The 13,410-nt window shown below is 36.8% G+C and overlaps 1 protein-coding gene across 2 annotated transcripts in view; it reads left to right on the plus strand.

Annotated features, from left to right (window-relative positions):
* Positions 1–838: 838 nt before the first annotated feature.
* The window catches only part of AFP (alpha fetoprotein), a 36,063-nt gene continuing 23,491 nt past the window's right edge, over positions 839–13,410 (plus strand). Inside the window, exons 1-5 of one of the 2 annotated variants that reach the window (XM_074228446.1) lie at positions 839–1,036; positions 3,763–3,802; positions 4,841–4,973; positions 6,327–6,541; positions 9,074–9,206. In XM_074228446.1, the coding sequence (XP_074084547.1) occupies positions 952–1,036; positions 3,763–3,802; positions 4,841–4,973; positions 6,327–6,541; positions 9,074–9,206 (606 nt within the window). In that variant the 5' untranslated portion in view covers positions 839–951. Of the gene's footprint in view, positions 1,037–3,759; positions 3,803–4,840; positions 4,974–6,326; positions 6,542–9,073; positions 9,207–13,410 lie in introns of both variants that reach the window. The other variant, XM_074228445.1, reaches the window with a different exon arrangement.

Here is a 13,410-nt window from a genome sequence, read left to right on the forward strand (position 1 = left end):
CATGAACCAAAATCTGATATTTTCAAAAAAAAATCCTGTGTTTGTGCAGAGCCATGAGTCAAAGAGATATTTGTAAGAGAGGCCCCCAAGTTTGAACCTTATCTGTGCAAATATATGGTCTTCAGTTCTGGGCCATAGGTTAATGGCAAAGAAATGATAGTAAGTTGTCATTTAAGCTTCCTTACTTGCTTTAAAATAAAAATCAGTTACTTAAAATGCCTTGTAAATTTTCTTTCTCAATAAACCCCATGGATTAAAAAAACTACATATTGAACAATCCATCTAATTAGGGGCAGATAAATTGTATTTCACTTGATTTCAAAAAGATGTATTCTGGGGTGCCTAATATTTTTTGGTATTTAGTCAAAGATAAGATGCTAAATATCAGTAGATCACATTTCCCCCAAGAATCAGACACATACCAATGGGATGTTCTAATGAGATGTTTGGCAGGTTGGAATTTTGAGCAGATAAAGCAAATTTGCTGCTTAGGCTTTATTCACAATCTGGCATCTCCCAAACAAGCGCTACACTTTCTTTTCAGTATTTTTGCAAAAAACAAAAAAAGATACTAAGTACTAAACAATTTAGACACAAGCTAGTTCTTTTAAGAATAGGGTTATTCTCTTTGGAAAAAAGAAATGACCGATATCTATTTGATTACCATGTAGGGTGATAATAATATTTTTCATATTCTAAAAATTGAATACATTTTCAAGGTCTTTTGCCAAGAAGAGGCCTTTGTCCTTGAAAATAACATACAAATAATATTTAGGCTGTTAATTATTGTCATTTTGTCCAATTTTCAACCAACAGGCTAAGAAAAAAAAAAGAAGTCCAGGCTAACAAATTGTTAATGTTTAACAGGAGTAGCTTTTGAAGAGTATAAAAGGATTTGGGATTGACTTTCAAGATGAATCAGTAAGTCCTCTTAGAGGAGCAACTGACATCATGAAGTGGGCAACTTCTACTCTCTTGCTGCTTCTATTAAGTTTTACTGAATCAAAAGTGCTGTACACCAGTACCTCTGATAAAGGTAAGCCACCATTTATATCCAATTAACTTTTTTCTCAGCAGAATTAGTTTCAAGTAATAATAAGGAAATTTACTCAAGAAAATTGATGTGATTAAAGACATCTCACAGGTACAGTTACTATTCAGTCTAGAATGATGGAAATGCAATAAACCATTTTTGGGGTTAAAAAGACTTTTATGTCAGAATTTCATAGCTGGGGCATTTTACATGTTTGTTTCCTCCTTGATAAAAATGAGTAAATATCATGAGGAAATGATTAGAGGAATTTAGAGCAACATAATGTAGTTGATAGAAAGCTGACTGATTTTGAAGCCAGAGAGACCCTGGGTCCATCCAGACACTAACTGGGAAATCATTTAATTTTTCAGGGCTTCGGATCACAAGTCTGGTCTCTATTCCTATAATGCAATGGCGGGGGGGGGGGGGGGGGGGCTCTGACCTTGAGTCAGAAAATCTAATTACAAATTATGTTCATGCAACTAATTATGCCACTTAACAACCTGGGTAAACATCTGTAACAATGAGACTAGTAAGACTTTTGCTACTATAGCAGCTAACAGCTACTATAGAGAACAGCTAAATATTATGTATCTTGGAAGTTCGCAAAATCTCAAACTCTGGAGATGATTTATAATAATTATGAAGCTGTGTTCACAATAGATTTCATATTGAATCTATAAATGGCAAAGACTTCAGAAGCCATTTAGACTAACCCATTCATTTTACAGATAACTAAACTGAGACCAAAGAAGTAATGTGCCATGCTCCAGGTTATAGGTGCTTAAAGTGGAATTTAAATCCAGTTCAAAATTTGGATTTCAGAGCCAACATTTTTGTCATAGTATTAATTTAATAGAATCTCTCTTTTCCTTCCTGACCCATTTCAAATCCCACTTTCTTTATGAAATTTCAAATTACTTCTAGAGCTCTCCCAAGTACCCTTGGATTTGAATGCTTTGAATTGATTCATCTTTATTCTCTTTATATAAACTCTGAATATATTTATATATGTACGAATTGATTCATCTGTTAGAAGATCCTTGAAAGAATGGATCTTTTCATTCTTTGTATCCCCAAAGCCTAACCTACAGCAGGTATATAATAAAGGCTTATTGGTTGGTTATTTGATGGACTATATGTTGCCTCCTTGGAAAACATATAAAACTTGTCAATACAAAATCGCATTTTTTTGCTGTGTTCTCAGCTGACTCTCAGATCAGTTTAGTCAATTTTTGAATAGCCTAGATTCATGGACTTTTAAACTTAGAAGGTTATTGCAGCCAGTCTTGCACATAATTTAACAAACATTGGCTACTTGACCCTATTCTGGTCCAGGAGTGGGATAATTCAGGATAATCATACTTAGAATTTTTCCTCACCATACCAGCTCTCTGCTTGAACATTTCTAGTGATCCTGACCCCATATAAGTAAATTTATAGGTTTTTTGGGAAAAAACCCAGGGACCATGACTTAAAGAATCTCAAAAGGTTTTTTTAATCCTCAGACTTCTCTTTTGGATGAAAACGTTGGAATTCTATTTTATTATTTTTAAAATTTTCAATGATTTTATTTTTACTTCATGGAATGTAACCAATATTTTCTTATTATAGTATAATAAAAAAGATAATTGCACATGAGACTGCTAATCTATTATATACAACTTGCTATTCTTTTTAAATATATAATAAAGTTATCATTTAACATTTTTCCTTTTCTTTCTTCCTGCCCCCACTTAAATATATCCCTTAGTGGTAGATGAAATTCTCTAGCTAAATATAGGGAAACAGAATTAAAACTAGGTGCATCTTTATGGGGAAAGGGAGAAAACAGTACATGGAGAATAGAGAAGAAGGGAAAATGAGGAAGATGGGCATAATGAAAAAAGAAGGCAACTAGGGAAAAGATTGTTGCTTAGCCAACACCATGGGTACAATTCCTTTGCAAGGAATCTGCTTCTATTTCTTGTGAATCTTAAGTGTAAACTGGGTAAGGGGAGCAGCAGTAGGATATGACCCCGCATCAAAATCCATGATATTTTACCTGTGGCAGAAAAAGCTCTGTAGAGAGGATCTGTCACTCACTAACTATTCATTAGCTAATGGATCTAGATACAGACAGAACCACAGAGATTCCTTACATCCTACAGATGAGGAAACTTGGACCTATGTTCTAACCAATGTCCCTCAAGCAGTAAGTTGCCAAGGTGGGATTTGAAAACAACTCTTCTTACTCCATGGACAGGGATTTTTCCTCTGCCTCTTTAACTGCATTAGTCAAGTAAGAACTTCTCTGGGTCTTGGTTGTTTCTTCTATTAAATGAAGGTATAAGGCTACATAAACTCCAGGTCACTTTCTGGTCTATAATCACATTTTCTCAAAGGGCTGTCAGTTCTCCTGCCCAGAAAGGCATTTGAAATTAATCTTTGATTAGTCATTATGTATGGAAATTAAGATAGCTTAGCATTGGTCTAGAACCTTGGGGACCTGGCTTTTAGAATTGACCCTTCTACTAATTTGCTGTTGGACAAATCCTTTAATGCCCCTTGGTTTGAGTTCTCTCATTTATAAAATCAGAGGTTATAGACAGAATGAGCTCTAACATTTTATGGTCTAAGGTTCATTCACATTTGACTGTTAATAGTGATGTTTTCCCAATTGCCATGTGATGTCTAAAATGCCATTTTTATAACTTCAAATAAATATTGTTTTTCATCTTCAATAGCAGAGTTTCCCCAATGCAGAACAGAAGGAAACTTGGGTGATATGTGAGTATTGTTCCTATTAGTTTAATTGAAATATACCTATGGATTATCAATATAGGGGATATCCCAAAAGTCTTGGTGCAGTTTAAATTTAGTAGAGCTTACTGTATTATGTTACTTGATGTTTTTTAAGGTTTTAAACCAAATGATCTTTGAGACACTCAATATAGTTTGATTGGTTTGCAAAATATAGATGTTTACCTATAGAGTTTCATAAGAATTTAGCAAAGGATCACTTGTTGGTTCTTGCTTCAGATATCAGATCCAAGACTTTGTGGATTTCAAGTTCAAGCATCATTGAGTAGGCTAGATGACCTTTGTAATCAGTTAAATGTTGCTCAATTCTTTGTTCTGTAGATGCATCCAATTTAATTAAAAAAAATTCAGGACCACTGAGAGTCTAATCAACTGTGACTTTTGGCATTGGATTCAACTGGATGACAATGACCACATTGTCTCTTTATAGACATTTAAAATCTTAGAAGTAATTTTCAAAGGAAATGAGGTGCCATTTCCTGTTATTTGGGATTAATAAATTACCCTATTGGTTGCTGGCCTCCATTTCAGGAAGGTGGTGGGAAGCATTCTAATTATTTCCTATGTTCTCCAGAACTTTTCTTAAGACAATTAATGGTCTACACTTGAATCAGGATGTCCAGCAGACATTGAACAAGGCCCTCTTCCAGAGGACTCAGTTTGGTCCTGTTAAAGATAGATGTCCCTAAGAATTTAATTTCAAGGGCCAACTGAGTCAAAGGCAGAAGGAAACTTGCTTTTTAGGGATGCAAGTTGGGCACAATAGTAAAACCAATCTTCATTGTCTATCTGTTCATTTTCTATTTTAGCAAAAGGTTAGTTAGGGACAATGGCAGAGAGGTTTCTGAAGTTTTGTTTGGAGGCCTAGAGGTCCTCATTTTACCTCCTTCTACATAATTGTGTAGGTTTGCAGGTCATTAGAAAATATGGAATTGTGAGGAAACATAAATTTTATTCTTTTGCCTCTGACTTTTAAATCACCATACTTTTTTTTTTTTGTTTCAGTGCCACCATATTTTTTGCCCAGTTTATTCCCAAAGCAACTTACCAGGAAATAAGCAAACTGGTTAACGATTTCTTAGCTGATTTTGAGAAACTTGTAGACAATGAAAATTCCAAAGACTGTGTAGAAAAACAGGTAGGTATGACTCACAGTGTCTTTCTGCTTCATGAAGTAGGGCAAAAGAATTCCAAGTACCTCCTTTGTTCCTAACAAAAGAGCTATTTTCTATTTTTCTATATTAATTTTCCCTCTCAATCTCATCTAGTCAAAAGTTTTTAGTTTTTCTTCATAAGTGTAGATTTTTTTTTGATCAAGCTGCCTTTTGGGGTGTCATTATTAGGCATTTGAAAGACTGTGATACAGAATGGGTTTGAGTCAGACAACCTTTTTTCATTTCCTGCTTCTTCCAATTGCTTATCTATGTGAACTTGGAAAATCCCATTCTTTCTCTGTGTCTCGGGTTCTTCATAGGGAAAATGAATAGCTTGACCTAGATGAACTCAAAAGTACTCTTCATCTGATGATCTATGATTTTTGGATTGCTAGCTGTTCTGTCTACATATTGAGGTTCAGAACTATCTTTTGGACTGAATGCCCTTCTGAATTGGTCATTAAAATTTCAATTACCATCTCTCTGGTTTTATCCTGGAAGAAACTACTATCTTTAAAAAATATTTTTGATGTCTTTTGTTTTTACAACACTTTCATTTCCAGATATATCTTTCTCCTACCTAGTGAGTCACACTTGGTGAAAACTAAACAGGCAGAGAAAGAAAAAAAAAAAACCAGTTCAGCAAACCAATAGATCTATGGTGTCCGAGAGTACACTTGATATTCCATTCCCATTTCTTTGCAAAGAGAGGAGATAGTCACATTTCTTTTCTTTTCTTTGTTTGATTTTTAACATTCTTTTCATTAAGATTGTGAGTTCCAAATTCTCTCCCTCCCTCCAGCCCTTCCTCTACCCATGGAGAAGGCAAGTTATACCCATTTGACATCACACATCTTTTCAAAGTTAATCACAGTTGTCTTTCCCTTCCCACTTCTTTTCCAGCCTGGTAAAAGTTATTTACACTTTTTTATTCCTGTTGTTCACCACCATTTCTTAGAGCTCTTTCACATTAGATAGAAACTGGACATGGATATGGAATGCTGTGTGCAGGGAATCACAGGCCATCACCCCAGGTCTCCTGTTACTAGTTGGTTCAGGAGCACCAAAGTAGTGATTCCAGACCTCTTAACCATCTCCCCCGACCTGGGTTCCCTGAGCTCAACCACACCTGTGCCTGAACAGATAGAGAGGAGACCAAGAGACTGGAATGCCCAGAAGTCCTTCCCCCCCCTCCCCGAGATATTATTTCCCAGCCTCATTTGGTTTGAGGGGGCAGGTGATATAGGTCATATAGGTTTTAATGAACTTTGTAGAATTTCTACTTAAACGTACTTCTCTCCCCATCTCCTCCCTTCTCTCCCTTTTTCTTGTATAAGTTACCTGGCTTCCTGGAAGAAATTTGTCATGAAAAAGAAATCTCCGAAAAATATGGCCTTGCTCCCTGCTGCAGCCAAACTGGTAGTGAGAGATTAGAGTGTTTGTTGGCTCACAAAAGGATGGGCAGTGCAACACCCATTCCAGAATTCCAAATCCCAGACCCTCAGCAGAGCTGCAAAGCACATCACGAGAATCCAGTGACTTTCATGAACAGGTGAGAAACCAGGCTTGATCATTGAAAGAGATGTGACAAGTTCTCTAGAAGAGGCAAAAATGCTGTGCTTAGCAAGTGGGACTCACCCCACATTATTTCACCCTTGCTCAAAGTGAAGTCTGCAGTTAGTAGTCATTGCATATTATAGAATATAAGGATGGTTCTTTGTTTTACCAGTCTCTGCAAAATATACCAGATGTTGTAAAAGCATTAGGGAGGGTTATTTCCTTAGAGGGACCATCTTGACTTGGAGTCAAGAAGACCTGGTTCTCTGTGGATCTCCATCATTTATTTGCTAAGTGACTCTGAGTAAGGCAACTTCTCTAAAATAGGGATAAATCAAATCAAGTCAAGTCAACAGTCAGCTACTGTGTATTCAGACCTGAACTAAACTCTGAGAATACAAAGTTAAAAGCAAAAACCAAATCAAAACAAAACAAAAAACCAATCCCATCTCAACTGGGGAAAATAGTATATAAAAATTTAGCATAAACGATAGATGCATATATATATATATATATATATATATATATATATATGATAAATTGGAGATATTCAGCAGAGGGAAGGCATTAGAATTAAGGTATATCAGGGAAGGCTTCTGAGAGAAGGTGAAGAAATGGCACTTTATCAAATTTATTCATTCTATTAATCATCTCCATACAAGATCCTATTGGGAGCAGGGCATGAATGAATGCAAAAAATTCTTTGTCCTTATACATTAGTGGAGAAGATAAAATGGATTTCCATAATTGTCCTATTAAATGTAAGAGGTGAATGGTTCCTGGGAATTCTAAAGAAAAAAGAGATTGTTGCTGAGTGGAGACTTTTGATTTCACTGTATTCAATTTGATAAGCATTCATTATTAAACCTATTATAATGTGGACCAGACTCTGTTAGCTACTGGGGATGGAAAGAAAAAATAAAAATAAAACGATTCCTTCCTGCAAGGAGCTTGCATTCTAAGTGAAGGGAACTAGAAGGCAGGCAACATGTGCTCTGATAATGAGACACACACATCCAAATGTGAATTTGAATATGTGTGTGTGAATTTGAATACATGTGTATGTATTTACACATATATATGCACATACAACACATAAATATACATATACATACATGTTCAGATTGCCTAGAGGAGGGTCCTATGCTATGAATGAATGAAAAGCTTATTAAGAATTTAGCCACAAGTTCAGCATTGTGCTTAATACTGGAGATCCAAGAAGAAAAAAAAGCCCAAGGAGCTTCCATTCTATAATAAACTTACTGAAGCTGTTTCTAGGCTTCAGCATAAATCAAGAATTAATAATTTTTTCTTTATAATCTAGCAATACTGACAGACTTCTTTGAATCATTTTTTAAATATATAAGATAAATCTGACCTCAGACACTTAATAATTGCCTAGCTGTGTGATCTTGGGCAAGTCACTTAACCCCATTGCCTTATATAAATAAAATTTATATATATATGTATATATATATGTATATATATATATATATATATAGAGAGAGAGAGAGAGAGAGAGAGAGAGATGTGATACATAGGATAACAAAAAGAATAAATTATAATGAAATCTTTATCAAAATATTTAAGAGTCAAAAAAACCCCAAATGAGTTACTGGACATAGGTTAAGAATTCTTGGAGTTAGTCTTGGGGGATGATCCTCTCCCTGGCTGTGGTCTGTTTTTATGCCTGACTCCAGCCCCACAGAACCATGCCTTAGGAACAGGCTGGATTGTCCTGTCTTGATATCAGAAGCCTGAACTAGGTGAACCATGAAACATCCTTGATTTCTTACTCTTTGATGCAAAGCCTTCCTACAGAGAATGCTGTAGTGAGTGACAACTGTCCTTCTAAATCAAGGCTTACAATAGAATTTCATTTTATACTTCTCTATTTTACTGTTTGACCACTCATACATGGTTATTGTAATCATTATTGTTATTATTAGTTATTGTTGTTTTCATTTCTTTGTGACCCTATGAACAAAGTCCTTCAGGGGTTTTCTTGGCAAATATAGTAGTTGAATATTTTCTTTTCCAGTGTTGTCTCCATTTCCCAGATGAGGAACTGAGACATAGGGCTAAAGTGACTTGCCAAATGTTACATAGTCGAATATCTGAGATTGGTTTTAAACTCAGATCTTCCTGACTTCAGCCAAGCTGTTCTCTATTATGTATTACAGTTATCTATATTAGTGTCTTATTTCCTTCTCTTCAAACTAGACTGTGATCTCTGTAAGCCTAGCAAAGTATAACACAAATAGCAAATATTCAATATTGATAAGAAGCACAATTTGAATTTTTAAGTACTTTTGCTTTCATTTAAAAAAATCAGGGAATCTAAACTTACCAGTGGAATCTAGCGAGTGAAATGTTTGTTTTTTTCCCTTACTCCATGGCAGGCATTAGTTGAAATCATTTATATTTCTGGATCAGAATCTTTAAAACAAATCCTAGAATAGATATAATTCACCTACTTCTTTCTAATGTGACTGTGAATCTTGCTACCATATGTATTTGATTACAGACATATCTATGAGATATCCAGAAGGCACCCATTCCTCTTTGCACCCACAATCCTTTCCTTGGCCGCCCGATATGACAAGATCATTTCCAATTGTTGTGAATCTGAAGATGCAGCTGAATGCTTCCGTCTCAAGGTATGGTTATTTTGTATCTACATTACCTGGATATTGTGGTTGGTGCACACCCTCTTTTGATGCTTATCAAAGATTAAAAATTAGAATACTCTTTTGGAATTATCCATACCTTTCCAGGAATCATATCTTGTTTCAACATCCAGACTCTTTTTTTTCCCCCTTCTCTTTTTAATTAAAAGGCTGGGAGACTTAGAGAAATTAGAAAAAGTGGAAGGGATAATAAGTAAGAAAAGGGAAGGAAGGATAATGGAGTCTGAGAGGAGAGGGGGAAGGAGAGGGAAAGGGAGATTTAGGGAAAGAGGTAAAGAAACAGAGAGGAAGGGAGGAAGGAAAAGAGAAAGAGGGAGGGAGAGGATAGAGGGAAAGAAAGACAGACTGAGAGAGAGGTAGAGAGAGAGACACACACAGACAGAGACATAGAGACATAGAAATATTGAGAGAACAAAAGAATACGAGAGCAACAAATAAAGGTAGAAATTAGACACAACCTAAGAGAGTTCTTGATTTGCACTGTGTACCCTCCTCTCCCTAATCTTGTATTAGTGTTGTGATGTCTTCTGGGTGTGTCAGGCTATAACAAACTCATCTTTGTAAGTAAAGGGGGGATTTAATATAAGCTTATTAGACAGATATGAAAATCTTTGCTGAACTAAGATATTTCCTAAAGATGTCTCTAACACTGAGGACCTCAGTTTCCTTATCTGTAACATTAGGGGGTTAGACCAGATGGCGAACTGGATGGTGTTCTTTATCTGGAGTCAGGAAGAACTGAGTTCAAATCCATCCTCAGGTGTCTAGTGGTCATGTGATCTTGGGCAAATAAAATGTGGGTAACAACAGCACCTATATCACAGGGTTGTTGTAGCAAATGAAAGAATATTTGTGAAGAATTTAGCACAGTGTCTGAAACACTTTTTCCCCTTTCCCCCTTCTAAGGTCTAGAATTCTATGACTCTATGACTACGTTTATGTATATCTTTGTAGATGTCATTGTATTTTATATGATTATCCATAGCTATTAAAACACAACATTCTGATAGTCTCAATATAATATTAATCTGAACAGTGATTTGCTTGTTGTTCCAAAAGTCTTAGTGTAGCTTTGGGCTTTTGGAGCTTCAAGGTTTTGAGAGGAAGAAAGTAGGGCTAAAGTAGGATGATGATGATGATAATAATAATCATAAATAGAAAACATGCGTACCAGGTCCACAATATCATCTCATTCGATCTTCACAACAATCCTGTGAAGTAGATGCTATTGTACATTTTATAGTTGAGGAAACTGAGGCAAAAGGGGGGTTAAATGACTTTCCCCTAGGCACATAGCCTGTAAGTAGCTGAGGCTGGATTTGAACTTTCCTGACTCTAGTCCCTGTACTCTAAACACTGCACCTTCCAGTGCCTGGCTGATGGATGACCTGGGAAAGTAGGGCCAGGTGATGGAGTGACTGGAAATGTGGGGTAACTATTAAGCTTAAAACTGTTCTAAGTCTTTGGGGCACTGGATACATATAAGAATAATAATTATTAAAATTAATAATAATTATTAAATATTAATAATAACTAGCTAAAAAGATAGTTTCTGAAGCACTTTTAAAGGCAGAAGATCTTGGTTTAGGTCCAGCCTCTGCTACCTGAGGATGCATATCTGGGTGAAGGGAAACCTCATAGGATGAGAGGTTGTTGCTTACAAGGGGTGAAGAAGTGACAATGAGAGGGATCACAGAGCCCCCGCACTCTCTCTTGGTTGCCTGTTTTTGTGTGTTTGTGTGTGTGCATGTGTAAGGAAAAGAGGGAGGGGAAGAATGTGAGAAGGTACATTCCCTATTGGAGAGAGTAGCTAGGGTTGCAGGATGTTTCGAGAAGTACCAATTTTCTGAGACTGTGAGGAAATGAAAAGAGCCTCATAAGAAGGGATCTGATGGGGGAGGGGTGGGTAGGATGTTCCTTCCCTTATTTGTGTTTCCAGACAGGGTCTGAGAGCAGAGCAGACAGAGAGACAGAGATAGAGATAGTGACAGAGATAGAGACAGAGAAAGAGAGAGACTGACAGAGACACAGAGAGAAAGAAATAGAGACTAAAACAGAATATATATCTGTATATCTATCTATCTATATGTATGTATGTATATATATATATATATATATATATATATATGGAGAGAGAGAGAGAGAGAGAGAGAGAGAGAGAGAGAGAGAGAGAGAGAGAGAGAGAGAGAGAGAGAGAGAATAAGAGAAGGGACAAGTTTCTGGAAGAGATGGGGAAGATGAGATGGAGGGCACAAGTGGATGGGTTGCCATTGGCAACCTCATCCTCTGAGACAGAATCAAAGCAGGAAAAGTTGGGGGATGATGCTTCAGTGGGAGTAGAGGGAGCTGCCATTGGGGTGACTTCAGACTTTTTCAATGAAGCATGAAGTAAGGACCTTGGCAGAGGTCCAGGAGAAGGGAGGGCTTGTGTAGGTGGGTGCTTTTAGCTTTGAATAATTGAAAAAATTTCTCCAAATATTTTCTTTCCTGCTTTCCCTGTTATCTCACTCCTATTAAACTTGTTCTTGCAACCTCCAATCATTTCTACACTCGGCAGCTTTCCTCATTCCATAATCTTGAACCTTTATTTAACTAACTCATCTCCTTGTCCTATCACTGCTCATTGCTTTCAACATCAATTATGCTTTATTTCCACCCTTCACCTTCTTGACATCTTCCCTGCAACTAAAACCACAGTTAGGAAAAAAAATCCTTCAAAAAATCAGCCCACTACAATTCTCCATTATCTAATTTTAATTGGACCCTCAGTAATGAATACCAATGAGTTTCCTCTTTCCTGACTGCTGCCCTTGCACACCTCAATTGCAACTCACACCACCTCTCCCTATTCCTGAACCTAAACTTATACTTCACTGAAAAAAATCTGAAGCCATTCCAACATGCTTCTATGCCCCAGTTCCAAGCATCATCTCCCCATCCCCACCCCAGTCCTTTCCTGCTTTGCTCCGGCTCAGAGGATAACATTGCCAGTAGCGGCCTATCTACTTGTGCCAGTCATACATGCAACTTCTCCCAACCTGTACAGGAGCTTGTCCCTTCTAACACCCCTTATCTAGCACTAATTCTGAACCTTTTCTTGTCCACTGGCTTCTCCACTTTCCCACGGATATGTCCAGATCTTACTAACTTAAAAAAAATCTCCTTTACTTGACTCTTCTTGCTTTCATAAGTAAACTCCTTGAAAAATCTACACCTATTGCTTCAACTTAATGGCCTCCCGCTCACTTCTCAATTCCTGCAGTCTAGATTCTACACTCCATCACTTGACTGAATTTCTTTTCTCCACAATCACCAATAATCTCTTTATTGCTAAATTTATGGCTTTATCTTAGTCTTCCTTCTTAACTTTTCTTAGAACTTAACCAATCATCTTTTTCTGATAAAACTTCTCTCTTGTGGCTCACTTCCTGTTTGTTAGATCTGTTCTTTTTGGACAGTTTAGAGGTTCTAAACTCTTGCCTAACTCTCTGTCCCTGGGTCCTTTCTTTTTTTTTTTCTTTATTTTCTCTCTGACTCATCATCTTTCATGAATTCAATTATCATCTCTATGCTCATGAATCCAAGATCAATATACACAGCCCTATCTATCTCCTGAGCAATAGCCCCACACCACTTGCTGGACATGTGTGCCTGTATATTCAAAAGACACAAGTTCAAATATTTAAAACAAAATTCTCCTAAACCCATTCTTGCTCTAACATATCTTTGTTCAGGACATCACCCTTCTTCTAGTCATTTGGGTTCACAACCTAGAATCATCCTCATGTCTTCATTCTCACAACATCTGATTAGTTGACATTTTGTCAGTCCCTCCTCAAATAGCTTCTATCATCCGTCTCCTTCACTCACTCATGACCTTCCCCTCAGCCCTCACTATCTCTTATCTAGACAAGAGCAGTAGTCTTCTAACTGGTCTCTCTGTCTCCAGATCTCTGGGCCAAATTGACATTTATAATGCGCAGGTTTTACCATACCACTCCCCTGCTCAAGAAGATTCTGTAGCTCCCCATTGTCTTCAAGAAAAAATACAATTTCTCTGTTTGGCCTTCATAGTTTGGTTCCATCTCTTTTCAGGTTGATCATTCTTATTTCACTTCCTCTAGTTATTCCATTCAAACCTGGGCATGGAATTCTGTAATACCATTTTTTGTAC

This window comes from Macrotis lagotis, chromosome 3 (assembly GCF_037893015.1).
Source record: "Macrotis lagotis isolate mMagLag1 chromosome 3, bilby.v1.9.chrom.fasta, whole genome shotgun sequence".
Classification (NCBI taxonomy): domain Eukaryota; kingdom Metazoa; phylum Chordata; class Mammalia; order Peramelemorphia; family Peramelidae; genus Macrotis; species Macrotis lagotis.